This window comes from Chlamydotis macqueenii, chromosome 3, assembly GCF_036417535.1.
Source record: "Chlamydotis macqueenii isolate bChlMac1 chromosome 3, bChlMac1.mat, whole genome shotgun sequence".
Classification (NCBI taxonomy): Eukaryota; Metazoa; Chordata; class Aves; order Otidiformes; family Otididae; genus Chlamydotis; species Chlamydotis macqueenii.
Window position 1 is genome coordinate 104,249,419 of NC_141558.1, and position 17,396 is coordinate 104,266,814.

The 17,396-nt window shown below is 46.9% G+C and overlaps 1 protein-coding gene across 1 annotated transcript; it reads left to right on the forward strand.

The window, feature by feature from the left end:
• The first annotated feature begins 2,171 nt into the window (after positions 1–2,171).
• SLC22A2 (solute carrier family 22 member 2) lies at positions 2,172–16,916 on the forward strand. Its single transcript, XM_086744752.1, has 11 exons — positions 2,172–2,582; positions 4,092–4,195; positions 8,226–8,380; positions 9,191–9,359; positions 10,189–10,303; positions 10,848–10,954; positions 11,117–11,331; positions 13,450–13,558; positions 14,314–14,426; positions 15,366–15,465; positions 16,850–16,916. Exons 1-11 carry the CDS (start codon positions 2,172–2,174, stop codon positions 16,914–16,916), a joined length of 1,665 nt encoding a protein of 554 aa, XP_086600878.1.
• The last annotated feature ends 480 nt before the right edge of the window (positions 16,917–17,396 follow it).

Here is a 17,396-nt window from a genome sequence, read left to right on the forward strand (position 1 = left end):
GCCCTGGCAAGCCGTCACACTGCCTCCATTCACGTGCGCTCAGACCCACCAGCAGAACCGCTCACATGCTTACTCCCTGCTCTGTCCAGAGTGAAACGGAAAGAAAATTACTGCAAAACATCTTAAAGAGATCACACAAACACACTCAGGTGTGTCCAGGTGACAAGAGTCACAAGCCCTTATGCTGGTGGAATGTACCACTCGGTTCCCCTAAGACTGGTGTTGCTGTACACAGAAGGGACTCTTCTCAGGGTACTCGAGGGCAGCTCAGATGTCAATAACAAAAAACTCCGGATGTCACGCAATATCTGAAAATACTCAGTGATCACTCCCACTGTAGGACAATACCTTACTTACTGGCAATACAAGAGAATAGTCAAGTGACACTGGAGGTTTTCCAAGAGAAAGAACATCAATCTGCCTCAAAAGCAGAGATACAACCTTCTGCCAGCATAACTGGCATATGAACACAATACTTGCATCCATCTTCCTTCTTGCTCTCCCCAGCATGCAACTACACTAGGCAGAACCAGGAAAGGGAGAAAAGCAGATATCCAGGATGCTTCCTGCGCATCTTGTTGCATTTAATTCGGTTTTGGCTGACCTAGGTTTTAGCCGTTAACAAATGCACCGAATACGCACACCGCCAAGTAGTCTGCGTGCAGAGGCTGCAAGGTGTAAAAGCTGCTGGGGCAGTGAGCTCCCAGAGCGCTAACAGGGGGAACAGCCCATTCCCTCCTTCTGATGTAAACCAGACCTGAACACAGACAGGTGAACAGTTTCCTTGTAAACGGTCAAAGGTCCGGTCTTTTCTTAGCCAAAAAGATGTTTATCGCAAAGTAGCAGTCTCGTTTGTGATTCATGACTGGGTATGCCAGTCATAACTCAACAGGGCTTGTTACTAATGGCCCTTCAAAATATCACCTCTGTTTTCCTCCAAGATTCATTGTTTAGTTTTGTGCTTCATAAAACTCAGGGAGGTTGCTAAAGGCTCCTCAGGGGGAAATTAACTCAGCGGCAGCAGCTTGCTCAGGGATTCCCTTCAGAAGCACTGAACAAGCTACAAAGTTGTTACAGGCTGACTTAGAAAGAGGGGTAATAAAGCATGTCTGCAGAAAATTTGCAGGCAGAAATCTTTGCCCACAGATGTTTTTTGTCCAAATCCACATTTTTTACTTTTAGCTGCACTGAAGCTCTTCCAGTCCTCCATCATTTCTTACATTATCTGAGACAAGCTAATAGTTTACAGGCAGGCAAATGGGGAAATGAAAGGACCTTATGCAACCGCGGCTGTGGGAACGTGACATAAATCATGCCCCTCAGTAAAAGAGGCTGAGGATGTCTCCGTTGCTTAAGCACACACTTACACATTAGCATTGTCTCATAAATTCACATGAAATAGCCGTAAAGCATTCCTGAGACAGGGCTGTGGTGTACAGCAGCCTCTGCCCGCTGCATCCACGGGGTGCAGGGCAGGGGACAGAGTGGGCACACAAGGGCTGGTGACGGGACTCGGAGCCACTCAGCTCCGCGGGTGTGAGGCAGCTGCGGGTGAACCCCCGCAAGTTTGGTCTGGGCACCTCTGAAATGCCAGCTCATACCACGGCAGCTGGTCTGGTTCCTATTTGGGGCATAACACTATTCTTTAGCAATTAGGTGCCTAAAACAAATCTGCCCTGTTTTGTCTTCTCTGCGTTGTCTTCTTCTACACCCCCAAAGCAGCATGCGGGCGTCTGCATCCTGTTTTATTTTTGAGTATAAAGTTCTTCAGTTGTATATACACGAGGGAGAGGACAACATTGCTTCTATAACATTTGCAGCCTCTGAAAATACTGGACAAAGGAATTATCGCCTACCCTATAGTGTGCACTGACAGACTCTCAGCAACAGACTGAAAGGGCCACTATCTCAGACATCAGCTCTTCTATTTCAGGTGCGTCATATATAAATCAAAATAACACAGAGGCCAAAACAGGAGAGCCAAAGTTTGTTTAGAAACGGCGTTGGAGAAACAAAGGTGGCAATGCATGGCTTGACAATTGACAAAGTTCATCAATTATTTGTTTGTGAGTTTTGAGCAAACATTTCAGCTGCTATTTAAGCATGCAGTGAAGGGCAAAGCCCTGGAAAGCAGCTGAGTTAGATATTTTAATAGGCTGCAACATACAAAGATGCCAACCCTGGATGACATTTTAGAGCAGATCGGAGAATTTCACTGCTTTCAGAAACAAGCCCTGTTTGTCTTATGCCTGCTTTCTGCTACCTTCGTTCCCATTTATGTGGGGATTTTTTTCCTAGGATTCACCCCCGAGCATCGCTGCTTCAGCCCCGGGGTGGCTGAGCTGAGCCAGCGCTGTGGCTGGAGCCTGGAGGAGCAGCTGAACCACACGGTTCCCGAGTGGGGCAGCCACGGGGCCGGTTTCGGCAGCCGCTGCAGGAGGTATGAGGTGGACTGGAACGCGACGGGCGTCAGCTGCACCGACCCCCTCGGCAGCCTCGGGGGCAACTGGAGCACCGTCCCCCTTGGTTCCTGCCAGGATGGCTGGGTCTACGACTCCCCAGGGACCTCTCTCGTGACCGAGGTAAGACACAGTTTGTCCAGCAAAATCACTTTTACCTGCACACCTTGAAGACAGAAGAAGCTGGATTGTAAAGTTTGCTTTTGGTGCACAGCCTGAGCTTGACTGCTAATAAATAGTGAATAACAGGACTTGCTAGGGACATAGAGCAAAGATTTATATGGAAAAATAATTGGAATGATTGCTTTTCCTGGGAGGACAGTACTGCAAGCTCATCATCAATCAGACAACTGCTATTCTCATAATTCAGTATTTCAGACACCAAACTGAGGGTAGCACTCTGTAGTCCAAACTGAGGAATTGCACATTTGGCTGATAATCCAAACAGATACTCATGTACAATGAACAAGAAGTAGAAGATGGGGCTAAATTTGTCAGATAACGAGTTAGAAACAGCAGTGTTATTTTGTTCCAACTTACACTATCTAAACCAGATAATTTAGAAAGTGAAAAACAGTGCAAACCAGTACTAACAGTCTAAAAGCCATTTAGACACCTGAAGCATAGGAATGACCTCAAGAGAGAGCTCTTCTACTGCTCCTCCAGTCACAAATCTGTATTAACTATACCTAAACCATGCCTAGCAGATGTTTCTGTAACCTGTTCTTAAAAACTTGTGATGCTGGATGCTTCACAGATTCCTCAGACAGGGTATTCATATTCCCTTGCTTTGCTATCATCACCATTACAAAGAAACGCCACCTCACTTTCCCTTGGGACAGATGGGTTGGGGCAAAGAAGAGCAGTCCCAGCTGTCCTCTATGTCAGTCGAGCCAGATGTTTGGCACGGGCCCCATCGAACTCATCCGGGTTAGAAAGAGATTAAATAAGAAGCTGAAGACATTTATGCTTCTTTCTGGGCTGAAGTCGTTACACCTGAATGAATATTTCCAGCTGTAGGGAAGTTAACACCAGTTTGCCCTCCTCCCCTCACTGGGTGTGAGTTGGTAACCTGTTAATTGTAAATCAAAAGCCAGTTACAGAGAAGCGGTTCACTGCAGCGAAAAGTCAACCGAACCCTGGGCATTTCGCCAGTGCTAATGAGGAGCGGGACAGCCACCTCTTGGCTCCCCTCTGGCAGGGCTCAGGGCAGCCTGGCCACCTCTCCCGCCCCGCACTGCTTCCACACAGGGAGACAATACACGATTAGAGACAGGCCTTGGCACCCGGGAAGGAAACGATGCTCCAAGGGTCCTCCAAATTTCAAGCAGATGGGTGGGGAGGAGAGGGTGAGATTTTTCTGAACTTTCTAATTTGTTCATTCAAAGTTTCTCTCCCTTTCTCACTCTTCTTATGTATGTGTCATTGTGCAAGCATTTTCCAGGGTGTAACTTTTCCACAAGGTTTGGGGAAATCTGGACAAGATGTATTACAGATGGCAGTTCAAGAGATTAGAGGGTTTATTTTCTGCAGCCTGTTTTCTAGTTGTATGTCTGGAGGTTTCCTTCCTCCTCCAACAGCCGTGGTTTGTGTTGAATGTTCCCATGCCTCTAACTGTGGTTGCCCTTGCAGTTTAACCTGGTGTGTGAGGACTCCTGGAAGCTGGACCTCTTCCAGTCGTGTGTGAACGCTGGGTTTTTTATTGGGTCCGTGAGCATTGGCTACATAGCAGACAGGTATGTAGCATGCAGACAGGTGTGAGACGAACTGTTTCCTCTGGTTATCTGCTTTCTGCATGTCACTGGACAACTTTCACGATTCAAAGAGGCAGTGAACGCAATTAAAACTTGATTCAAAAGGTCCACCTGTCACTTACAAAGGGGTAGATGGTGGTTCCTAAGCCCCTGCTTTCAAAGTCTGTTGTGACCCAGGAATCCACAGAAATGCCATGGTGTTGCTCCGCTTTTACAGCCTCTCCGTGGCTCCATGGGGAATTTGCACATTCACAAGTGAAGAGACTTTGTTTTCTTTTACAGTGGCAAACTGCAATGCGAGCTCAGAGTTTGAGGTGAAATTTTAACTCACGCACCAATAATTATTTCCCCATTGTTGTGATAAATTTCTTTCACATTAATTTTAACAGTATCCAGATGGCCATAAATCAGTTTCAAAATAGGAGAGCTTTTCTCAGATACAGAAATAGAAGAAGTTGCTCCTTCCTAAATTTTCTTTGGACCCCCTTTTTCTCTGTTGGCCCTGTATGTAGCCGGATCTAGACCTTATTATCCCTCATCTCCTCTTTTCCATCACAAATGTCATTGTGTCATATGTCTGCCCAGTGAGGTTTTTTTTTTAAGGTTAGACTCTGAATAAATTCAATGCTTTATAGCTGACTTCCCTGTGCATGTTTACCAAATTTTTCAGTTACAGAAAGGCCAAGAGCGGAATTTATAGACATGAAGGTAACACAGGGTGAGCTATCCTTAGAATCATAGAATCACAGAGTGGTTTGGGTTGGAAGGGACCTTCAAAGGTCATCTAGTCCAAACCCCTGCAAGGAGTGGGGACATCTCCAACCAGATCAGGTTGCTCAGAGCCTCATCCAGCCTGGCACTGAACATCTCCAGAAATGGGTCATCTACCACCTCTCTGGGCAACCTGTTCCAGTATTCCAACACCCTCATTGTAAAAAATTTCTTCCTAATATCTAATCTAAATCTACTTCCCTCTATTTTGAAACCATTACCCCTCATCCTGTCACAGAAGGCCCTACTGAAGAGTTTCTCCCTGTCTTTCCTGTAGGCCCCCTTCAAGTACTGGAAGGCCTCTATAAGATCTCCCCGGAGCCTCCTCTTCTCCAGGCTGAACAGCCCCAATTCTCTCAGCCTATCCTCACGGGAGAGATGCTCCAGCCCTCTGATCATCTTCGTGGCCCTCCTCTGGACCCTCTCCAACTGGTCCATGTCCTTGTTATGTTGGGGGCTCCAGAACTGGACACAGTACTCCAGGTGGGGTCTCACCAGGATGTGGCTGACCTTCTGGACTGCAAGGGCACATTGCCGGCTCATGTTGAGCTTCTAATCCACCAGCACTCCAAAATCCTTCTCCTCAGGGCTGCTCTCGATCCATTCTCCGTCCAGCCTGTATTTGTGCTTGGGATTGCCACAACCCACATGCAGGACCTTGCACGGTCCTTCTATAGAGTCAGTCTGTCTTGGAGAAATGTTTTTCTTCTTTGTAGTCTCAGAACATAGGACAGCACAATGAGCAATAGCCTTTTCATCCCATGCTGATCAGGCCCCAGAATAACCTCTGTTGGACAGATATTGCCATTGTTCCCTTCTTCTCACTTTCCCCCTCCTCCGAGGGGAAAGGTCTACAGGAAGGAGCACAGCCATCCCCCACAGTACTTCTGCAGTGTCACAAAATAAGGATGGGACTATGTCTCGCTGGTTGCTGCTCCCATGTTTCATTGCAGGCAAACTTACCATCAGTTAGGTTGTGCACATCACCTTTTTGAGAAAGTGGCTACCACAGTCCTAGCTAGCCCCAGGCCTGTCCCTCCACATTGGCAAAGCTGCTTGTGAAGAAGCTCACCTATGCACAGATTGGACAGACAGCTTTCCAGTCCTCTGTAAACCATTGTCTTACTGCCAGTGAACCAGATCATGGCGGTTTTAAGGTTTCTGCTTAAATGAGTTTTTCATCAGAAGACAGTGATTTATCAAAGTAACTCTTTCTGGCCACGTCTTGTGTGCAACTACACCTTTGGCAAAAAGCTCTCTCAGGTGAAAGATATCAAATGGCTACAGCAGTACCACAAAGATCCTACGTCCACTCTTCAGTCCTGGGCTGGAGTCCTCTGTCTGATTTGAAGGACAAAGGCTGACACACTTATGTAAATTTTTCCTTTTCTTCACATACATTTGGAATGATCTTGGTTTCTTTTTTGCATCCGAAACACATGTCAGCCTCCCATCCACTCTTTCCCTTAAATCTAAATCACTGTTTTCTGGCCAGTCTTGTAGTGAATTTGAAAGTATTCCATCCTTTTTCCCAGAACTGGCACTCAGATAATGACGCACAGCTTCTGGGAGAAAAGGAGAGGATATGTAGCAGCTGCTCATCCGGGCACGGATGACAGGACATAAAACAGCCGTAAGCAGATCCCGTGACCATCGGAGATGCCACTCTTCAGATCACCTTTTCAGCACAGAGGTGGATTAAGCAATCATGTTCACTAGCAAAGGCATTTCTTGGCAGCGTATGGCTGTGCGAGCCAAGAGAAACCGGAGCTTCCAAACCCACAGCCATTTATATCTGTACTCTTTCTCTCTCTCCGTGTCAAAATACTGACGGCTCTTTTTACCAAGGCTTATTATCAAGCAAAAGTATGAAAAGACATGAGAGAATAGGATATAATTGCAGCTAAGATAACGCACACACACATCATAGCGTTGAGGGTTTTTCTACTGCTCTGCTCACTGCCATCCTGCCCCAGTTCACCGTGGTCCTAGAGCACTGCAAGCACCTGAGAGAAACACAAAATTGCATACCCATAGAGTCGTGCTTAGGGCAAAAACAATCTCAGAAGCCTCAAATTTAGTAGGCATAATGGGAAAAGGGCCCATGAATTTGAGTTTTCCTGTATTTTAGATCCCCATCTTCTTCTTGTGAGACAGCCTGAGTGCAGCTGGAGTGCTAGTTTTCCCCTGCCTGGGACTGCTGCAACTCGCTGTACTCGGGACAACTCCTGCAAACATTTTAGGTGCTTCAGAGGAGGTTTAAAAAGCTCTTTCCAAAAGTGCTTCTCTGAGGGATTAGACCTACTCATTTACTATATTGATCTCTGGGCACCCACCCAGGAGCTGACTTTGACGTTCGAGGGTCATAGGTGTCTTGGAAATGGCACGTCTGTTTCCCCAGAGAGCTCCTGAGGTCAGTGTTAGCATGCACCATTGCACCTCTGCCATTCAGAGCTGGGGCACTGGGAAAGGACCTCTGCAGGAGAAGGCTCCTCTCGTGGTCTGATGGGGCTGTTTTGGGCCAGAGTTTAAGGTAGGTCAAAAATGTCTGTGTGTCAGGCTCATGACAGGAGGAAAGTTTGAGTGATGGGATCTGCTGATGTTATTGTGGAGAACAGAAGACATTTGTTTTGGCTGACATTTGTTATCATGCTATTTTTGTTAGTGAACATGGACTAATTTAATGTTTTTTTTTATAAATCATACTTCTAATTGCATATATATCTCTGTCAGCTAGAAAACAAATGCCTTTCCAGTGTTCCAGTAAGCTTGTTTCTTTTGGAAAGAATTTCTTTCAGACTATCAGTGAGTCACAGTGATACAGGGAATGACAAATAACAGGGATGTACAAAATCCTCATCAAGAAGAGCTCAATAGTCAGCTAAGGTTGGTGAGAAAATAGGTAAAGATCACAGTTATCAAACGAGATGCCCATTAAATAGCTATTGCAGCTTTGAAAGATGGGCTGAAGAGCCATATCAGAGCATTTCTTGAACTCATAAGGTAAGTCATTAACCAGAAGCGAGCAATGACCTGAAAATATAGGACAGAGGAGTCCCCTGAGCTTCCATTGAGACAGAAAATGTTGGAAAAGGAAAAGCAGACACAAAAACTCCTATTCAAAATGAACAGAGAAGAGGGGGACAGGGACCTTTTCCAGCCTCTTCAAAGCCTTTGGTTTGCCACCCTACCCTGTCGACAGCTGAGCCTCTTTCTTCTCTTTTCTTTTTCCCCTCTGCAGATTTGGCCGCAAGCTCTGCCTCCTGATCACAATCCTCATCAATGCGGTCTCGGGGGTTCTCATGGCCTTTGCGCCAAGCTACACCTGGACAGTGATCTTCCGCCTGATACAGGGCTTGGTCAGCAAGGGGGGCTGGCTGACAGGCTACATCCTCAGTTACGGCAGTTTGCCATTACACTTTCTGGGCAGGAAACCCCCTGTTTAGCAGCCGGGCTGAGCCCCGCTGGTGCCATCTGATTTTTAAGAACCTATGTGTGACAAGAGCAGACAGTGACACTGTGCAATTCACTGCAAAACCGCACCTCTTTGCTTAAATGCAGGTGTTCATGACCCAAGCTTGCACCAGTTCATAGACATAAATGGAAGAATTAGGAGGCAGCTCTGCAAAGCAGGAAGTGTTCGTACCTGGAGAGGCATGTGCTAAAATGAAGGACAAGGTCTAGAGACAAGAACTAATTGAAGACATTGTGACAATGTCTGACACTTTTCTGAGAAAGGCAGCAAGCGGTGCTGTGACAGATAACACTTCTGTTTCACAGCCTTGGTGCCAAAATGATTTTTGCTGTGCTGTTTCACATCTTGGCAGGGCGGGAGAGTCTGTTCCCAAGCCATATGGGAGGAGCGCGATGGAGGCAACAAGTGCCAGCTGCCTATTTTATTTTCCCATTTAGTTCCTAGTTAGAAGGAATGGGAGGAAGAAAGCAACCTTTGCCCCATGTTGATGGGTGAGGGCCTGACACCCTGAAAGGCACAGCAGAAGTCCCCAGCTGACTGGTGGAGGAGGAAGAGTCAGGACTTGCCCTGTGATTTACACCCGGGACCCAGACCTGCTCTGCTTTCCCATCCAAACCCATGCCTGCCGACCACTATGCAAGGGCCTGGCTAAGCACAGGGGCTTCATGTGGTTTTAGCTGGCAGGAGTGATGTCACTCCGTATTTTTCACTCATACAACTTGTCTTTGCAGTTGCAGAATTTGTTGGCTCAAACTACCGGCGGGCAGCGTGCATCACTTACCAGCTTGCCTTCAGCGTAGGACTCCTTGTCCTCACTGGCCTGGCTTATGCGCTTCCGCACTGGAGGTGGCTCCAGCTCACAGTCACGCTGCCCAATTTCTTCCTCCTGCTCTATTATTGGTAAGTGCCCACTGCTACAGCTCCCAGCAACACCGAGCCAAAACCAGGGGACTGTAACTGGGAGCTGAAGCTTCTCTGTAGGGACTGGCTATAGCGCTACATGTTGGGTTTGCATACGAGATCGGCTCAGATCCGACATTTTTCTGTTATTCAGTTCCCCCTGCCCAGGGGTTTAATCTGAATCACCTAAGGCCAAGGGATTGTCTGCAACATGTCATAACTCTTCTGTGTTTGGAGTCCTTGCTACCCATCACAAACTAAGTTGTTATTTCTTGAACAGTACTTGAGCTACTGTAAGAAGTTTTTCTAATAATTGATTAAAATTGCTTTTTTTTTTTAAATGCAACCAACAGACTTTTGTTGACTATTTGTAAAAAAAAATTAGTGAAAATGCTCCTTAAAAAATTTCATCAGCAGCTCAGGGAACAGATTTGGGATGGGGTTTTTGTTTGGGTTTTTTTTTTTAATTTCTTTTTAACATGGAGAAGCTGAAGGATCAGGTTTCCAGCTGTTCTTTTTTTATATCCACAGACTATTAGCCATTTCTAAAACATGTCAACAGAATTTATCTTAGCCTAATGTTTCCAAACTATAATAAACTGGTTTTAGCCTTAAAAAAAAATTAAAATCAGGCTATGTTGTCATTCAAGTGGAGCACAAATCAGTGTGCAATCACTGACAGACACAGCTACCACCAAGTTCAATACTGCCCGCGGATATTCAATACACCGCAGGATCCTAGCCTGAGAAACTCAGTTCCATTTTCACTTTCTGTGTACCAGTAAAATGCATTTTCCTTTTCTGTATCTCATGCTTGTATGTGTTGTAGGTGTCTGCCCGAGTCTCCCAGGTGGCTAATAGCTCAAAAGCAAAATGACAAAGCTATGGAAGTGATTAAGCGCATTGCTAAAGGAAATAAGAAGAAGCTACCTCTCTCTTTGCAGGTGACTGCACTGCATTTGCTGCATATGTGCAAACCTCCAGGCAAATAATGGTATGAGTTTAAGATTGTTTTGGGTTAGAGTAGGGAGCAGCTTGGCGACCAACGGCACTGCAGATCCCTAAAGCAAGGGCAAGTGAGTTTTCTTCTCTTCGACTGCCTAGGACCCTCGCAGAGCATATTTGGGAAAAGAGGCTCGCAAAAAATAGCCAGTAGACAGGAAAAGGTCTTCCTTGAAGTAATATCAATCAACAGTAAATTCACCAAATCTCATGACTGAAAAATCCAGAACATCATTATTCATTATTTTTAAATGCTGCTTCATGCCTCATACATCTGGCTGCACAGACATGAAAACTGTCCATATAAATTTTCGTCTTTCCTTTCCCCAAAACACTTCAGAGAAGTTATTTTGCCCTCAGTCACTTAACTGGTAAATGAAAAACGTCATCCTCCCATTAATCCAGAGGAAAATACTCATTGCAGTGCTCACCACCCTCTCTCCTGCCAACCATAATCTCTTGTCCCTCTGTTGCTTGTGCTCCTAGAATCTCAGGTCTGAAGACGAAGATGGAGAAAAGCTGAAACCTTCATTTCTAGACCTGGTCAGGACACCTCAGATAAGAAAACACACATTCATTTTGATGTACAGTTGGTAAGGAAATGTTTTTGCACCCAAATGAAGGTGTGTGATTTGGTGCCCCAAATCATCATTGATTTAAGCCTGTTTTGCTCCTGAGCAGCTGCAAATCTCAGTTCTTCGCATGAACTCTCTCCCAAAGGGTTTGGCTTCATTTTCACCCTGTTCTCTGCCCAGGTTCACAAGCTCCGTCCTCTACCAGGGGCTCATCATTCACATGGGAATAGCCGCTGGGAACATGTATCTGGATTTCCTCTATTCTGCTCTTGTCGAGTTCCCGGCTGCCTTCATCCTCATCCTAACACTGGATCGCGTTGGTCGTCGCTATCCCTGGGCAGCGGCAAACGTGATGGCAGGTGGTGCTTGCCTCGTTACAGCATTAGTCCCAGACAGTGAGTCACGCAACCCTCCTCCAACAATGAATTCTATCCCTATCTCTTGGTTATTGCCCTGGAAAATGGAAAACAACCCTTGCTAACCTGGCCCATGTCAGTATTGTGATTCAATGAAGACAAACAGCATAAAAGCTAATTTATGTCCCACCATCAGCATTTATACCTGCTAATGAGAGGCTGGAGAAATGGGGTGAACTAAATTTCCAAAATGGCATCAAATCAGATGGCAGCCTGCAGGCGCTAGGTCATGAGGCATGCCGTGTTAAGTCTACAATTTTTGTCTGGCCTAAAATTTGGATTTGAATGCACAATGCAGAGTTTTCATCCAAAAATCCCCATGTTTTCTGTTTCTAAAAAGGAAAAATGTATGGGCACACGCACACACTTAAACACCATCTGGGTACAGCAAGTGCTTTCTGCCATCAACGGTGCTGCTGCCATGAATGTAGGATATTGAGCAACCATGGTGACAGGGACTTGGCTTTGTTTAGCTAAGTGCTCACTCCAAGGCCATAGTCTCAAAGTAACGTGTCCCTTAAGGGCCACTGAATGAAACATCTTTCCTTTTTCTTTATGAAATACAACTAAACTGAAAACACAGACAAAACCGTGCCAAACAACTATCAGTTCACAGGGGAACAAGGAGAAAAACCACAAAATGTTATGGAAAAAAATATCATAGGCAAAAAACCCAAAGTGTCCAGACAATGAAAACTCATTTTAACAAGCGACTGGGTAGTGTGGGGGCCATGCAAGGGACTGCTAGGCTTTGCTGAAGGAGTACATGGGTGGGAGTCCCACGGCCCCGCAGCTGCTGGATGTGCCAGGGCATGAGAAGCAGCAACACTTGGGTGAGCGCCTTGCACCGGGGCAGGCATGGTCAGTGAAGATGCTGGTGGCAACCCAGCTCAGCTCGCGGTTTAATGCCCTGCCAGGCTTGATGGCAGCACCCGCCAGCAGAGACCCCAACCCCCCAGCCTGTGTCAGCAGAGCCAACTGCGAGCTGAGCCACCTTCAAAGCTCATAGCCCAAAGTCCAGCCCTCCAAAAAAGGGTTGGTTTTTATCCAGGCTGGCTCTGTGGGGGCAACGGGGCAGGCAGAGCCCCAGCAGGCAGACAAGGATGGCCCCAGACCCCCACAGCTGCAATTGCTGAAAACCACATGCAGCTGTGGCTGGTGGCTCAGCTCTGGAGAGGCTCTGCCGGCAGGGCTTACCAGCAGCTATGGGTCAGTAAAATACCACCCTGGGCTTGATGCGTCCTTCAGCTGGCTAAAGAGAATCACAAAATCATAGAATAGTTAGGGTTGGAAGGGACCTTTGAAGGTCATCTAGTCCAACCTTCCTGCAAGGAGCAGGGACATCTCCAACCAGATCAGGTTGCTCACAACCTCATCCAACCTGGCCCTGAATGTTTCCAGGGATGGGGCAACAACCACCTCTCTAGGCAATGAGGGAGAAACTCAATGCTCTAAGTATGCTAACAGCTGAAACAGCTGAAGCCATGATCCAAGGTCAGTTTGGGATCTAAAAGCCCACGTGGCACAGAGAGGTGTCCTGGACTGACTCTGCATGCAGGGCTGGGATATTCATTTATTTGCAGCGGACATCTGTAGGTCCAGATGCAAAAGCAATTGCAGAGCACACACTGAGAGACAGGGGGGGAGGGGGGGCAACACAAACTTGTCCCAGCCTGGAAGCCATCAGAAGCCTCTGTGCAAAAGCACAGAGTATCATGCTGATAAGCAGATTTCAACTACCAAACAACACAGCTGCCCTCAGTTTAGCTTTATTGCAAGCAAGAAATGGAGTCTTGCATCAGCTTTTGGTTAATGCACTGGGTAACTCAAACTGCTTTGTATCAGTGATTTCCCCTTTCTGTGACAACAACCTAACAAAGTCGCAATTCTTGGTTGTTTGCTTGAATCACAAGACAACTGCATTATAAATTCTTTATCGAGTGAAACAGACCACCATCATGTGCTGTCCTCTTGACCTTTCATGACAGCAAACTTACTGTTTCCTTAAACTAAATCTTTAATGCTGTTTTATCTTAAGAGCAAAAAAAAACAAAACTGGTTTTGTATTCCAACCTTAATGTGCACAATGTCTTTCAGCTCTTTATTGGCTTAAAATGACTGCAGCTTGCTTGGGCAGGATGGGAATTACCATGTGCTACGAAATTATTTGCTTGGTAAATCCTGAGCTGTATCCAACATTTCTCAGGTAAGTGCACCATCTCCTGTTAGCTGGTAAAACCACTGGACGTTTCTCTGAAAGAAACGGTGAGAGGCTGACTCAAGGCTGTGGAGGTAGCTGAGGAGCCTGCGGCTCATGCACTGCCCTGGAAGAGGAGTTGGCCTGTATACAATACACCTTGCAAAGCTGGAGGAGAGCTGCTGGGTGGTGCAGCAGAAAACCATCAGCTTCCCTGGCCAAAGCCCCTTCCCCACTTCTGACCCCAGCACCTGCTGCTGCAGGTTTCTGAGGGGATACATAAGAAACCTTCCCAAACACCCTCCAGGGTCCCCTTCCAGTGCAGTTCAGTGAACCAGGAGAAGTCAAACGCTCACTAACATCTCTCCTCCGATACAGGGCTAGTCTTAATGTCTAACTCTCTTCCTCCTCACCCATTTCATCTTATGGTATTTCTCCACAGGAGAAGGCTCTGCCGGTGCTCTCTTTTCATTATGTTCACAACGATAGGGGCCAGGCCTTTGTAAGCCCCTTTCTAAGCCCCAGGGTGTTATCTGTATTTTCTTCCTCAAGGCTCATGGCCCATGCCTGCTCCCATCAGCTGCAAATCCCCTGGGCAGGGTGCCTCATCCCTCCCTGCTCCTAGCCGCTGCTGGTAGCAGAGATGGGCGAACACTCGTGGGTCCTGCCAGGGTGCTGGGGTGTAGAGCTGGACGAGGCACCCTCTGACAGAGCCAGTGACGTATGTGTGCACTCATGTTTGTGCATGTGTGCATGCTTTGCAGGAACCTGGGAGTCCTTGTCTGCTCATCCATGTGCGACCTCGGTGGGATCATAACGCCCTTCCTTGTGTACAGACTGGCGGAGCTGTGGCATGAACTGCCCCTGGTGGTTTTTGGTAAGAGAGCCGTGAGACAGGTTGGTTGGCCACAGTCTAGGTGCATGAGTTGGGTGATCTATTTCTTACCTTTAAAAAAAAACGCAGAGAGATGCATACACATGTGTGCACATGCAAGGTACAGCTTGGTACGTCTGTTTCATCTGGCTGTTTGGAAGTTGTGGCAAAGTCATCCCTTAGCCTTTTCTGCAGCAAAGGGGGCCCTAAGATTTTAATGAAAGACCTTCAGGTCTTTCAAGGTTTTACTTCCTCCTGCTGACCCTATCCCAAGGGAAGAACATCTTTGGGTTCTGCCCCTCTCACCTCCAGCATGGGTACAGGACTTAAGGTCCAGCCAGGATGGCCTCTTGTCTCCACACACCAAAGTCCCACTCCACCTCTTGCTGGCACCTCATGGCGCCCAGTCTGTCAAGGATCCCATGGCAATTTAGGATGGCAAAGTAGCATGTTAACCCTAATATTAAGGCTTCTATCCTAAAAAAAAAGGGGCTGCCTTGAATGTCTGCTACTGCGTGTATTCAGATCGATGCACTGTCTGCCCTGAGTATGGTCATAGCAGGGTCTACAACTAATCAGAAGGTGAAGTGGGCCAGGTGAGCTGGTAGCAACCTTTCATGCATGTCCTAGTCTAGCCAACAGTGGAGATGACAGCTAGCTAGTGTCACCCTATCCCATGCCAGCTGGACAACCAGAGCCAAAACCTGTTTCCTTTGCATTGTGTGCACAAAGCAAGGGAGACAGACCATTTCTGGGCCTATGGCCCAGGATGGCTTTCCAGGCCTCAGATGCAACACAGAAATGTCAGCAATTACTCTGAACAAATGAGAATCACGTAGCTAAAAAGCCAAGCATTATTACCACTTTGAGCAGTCCTTATTCAATCATCAGGGCAGCTGTGACTATTGCATTGCCCTTGTAATCCTTGTTCTGTGTTTGCAGCTGTGATTGTTTTAATTGATGGTGGCTTGGTTTTGCTCTTACCTGAGATGAAGGGAAAGGCTCTGCCTGAGACCATTGAAGATGCTGAAAATCTGCACAGGTATGGCATTAAGCATCCTCTCGCAGAGCAACTCTCCTTTACATCTGCAAAATCTGCTTAAAAAAAAAAAAATCATCGTACATTTCTGAGGATCTGTTGGGTTTTGTTGTAGATGCATAAATACAGTGGATGGCTGGTGGGTAACTCATCCCCAGTAGCAATATTGGGCTCTGAGCTCTCCTGTATGATCTGACCAGAATCCACCAACACCTTACGTACGAGCTAGACTAATAAGAAGAGGCATGAAGGGCCGTTTCATGGGCCATCTGAAAATCATCAATCTGGGCTTCGGTCACTTCTTAGGCAGCACATACAGCTGCTCTGCCTTGAGAGGCAACTGTCAGCATGGGGAAATTCATCCTCCCTGCTACAACCAGCCACTACCAGCAGCTGAAGATGGCTTTTGAGCAGGAGAGCAGTTTGGCAGGGCAGCAGGAGCTTTTGGCAGCTCATTCAGCCATCCTAGCTGCCCAGGGAAGGTGATGCAGAGGGGCAAAGGCATGGCTCCTTGGGGAAAGGCAAGCAGGTTGATGGCATGGAAACCCTACTCAAGGTGTCTGTCGTACCTATGCGAAGTAAAGCTGGCGAACACAACCCTCGGTCACACCATCCTCCTGAAAACTTAGTAGTCCCATCTAAGCATCTGTGGCTGCCACAGCTGCACCCTGCATGTGCCCAGGGGTGCTCACCACCCCAATCTCACCTCCCGTATGCAGCTGTGCCACTGAGGAGACCACTGATATCCCCAGAGATGCTCACAGCCAACAGGGACAAAGCTGGCTGACATGTGGTTTTAAATATGGGGAGCAACACAGAGAATGTCCTGTGGTTTCAATGCTTTCTCCTTCTGGCACAACTAGCACCTGCTGGGGCAGCTCCTAGGGTGAGGGTAGAGCTCCACAGGCACTGAAGGAGCTGCTCGGATTTACTGAAGACACTTGGTCTGGTAAAAAATTGGGTGTGGGAGGAAAAGGACCCAGCCTGTCCAGAAAGGGTAGCAACATAGCACAGGGTACAGCACGGAGAGGTTGCCTCTAGGAAAAGTTAGAAAGTCCATACATGCAACCACATACACAGATGTCACTTTAGACACCTCCTAGAATAACAGTTTTTACAGTAGGAAATGCCGAGTTAAATTTACTAACGCTACCTTTGTGATAGGATTTCCAGGTAGCAGCACAGCTGCAGTGAGGCCACAGAAAGTCTCCAATTTATTCCTTATTCTGCTGCTCTTCAAAATAATCTAACCTCATTTGAAAAATTGCCAGTGATGAGACATCCATTAAACCTAGTTTTCAGTGAATGAAGCATATATGGATTATTTGGTGGATCATGCTGTTAACCACCAGGAGCATCATCTGTCTTTTTCCCCTTTCTTCCACAGGCAAGAGAGAAGCAAAGAAAAAATTATTTATCTCCATGTTCTGACTTCTGAAGCTGCCCCCAAGTGAGAATAGCAGAAGCATGGAATTGTTCAGGTTGGAACAATTATGATCCTCGAATCCAACCATTGACTTAACACTGACAAGTCCACCACTAAACCATGTCCTTAAGTGCCACATCCACAGGTCTTCTAAACACCTCCAGGGATGGTGACTCCACCATCTCCCTGGGCAGCCTGTTACAATGCTTGACAACCCTTTTGCTGAAGAAAATTTTCCTAATATCCAATCTAAACCTCCCCTCACACAACTTGAGGCTGTTTCCTCTCATCCTATCGCTTGTTACTTGGGAGAAGAGACCAACACCTACCTTGCTACAGTCTCCTTTCAGGTAGTTGTAGAGAGCAGTAAGGTCTCCCTTGAGCCTCCTTGTTTCCAGACTAAACAACCCCAGTTCCTTCAGCTGCTCCTCATAAGACTTGTGCTCTAGACCCTTCACCAGTTTCGTTGCTCTTCTTTGGACACACTCCAGCACCTCAAGAACCCATT

Bases quoted from the DNA above. Each gene is read 5' to 3' on its own strand.
- SLC22A2 (XM_086744752.1), top strand. From the start codon at position 2,172: ATGCCAACCCTGGATGACATTTTAGAGCAGATCGGAGAATTTCACTGC. The intron at 4,196-8,225 runs GTATGTAGCATG...TCCCCTCTGCAG, and splicing joins ATTGGCTACATAGCAGACAG to ATTTGGCCGCAAGCTCTGCC. The intron at 13,559-14,313 runs GTAAGTGCACCA...CATGCTTTGCAG, and splicing joins CTGTATCCAACATTTCTCAG to GAACCTGGGAGTCCTTGTCT.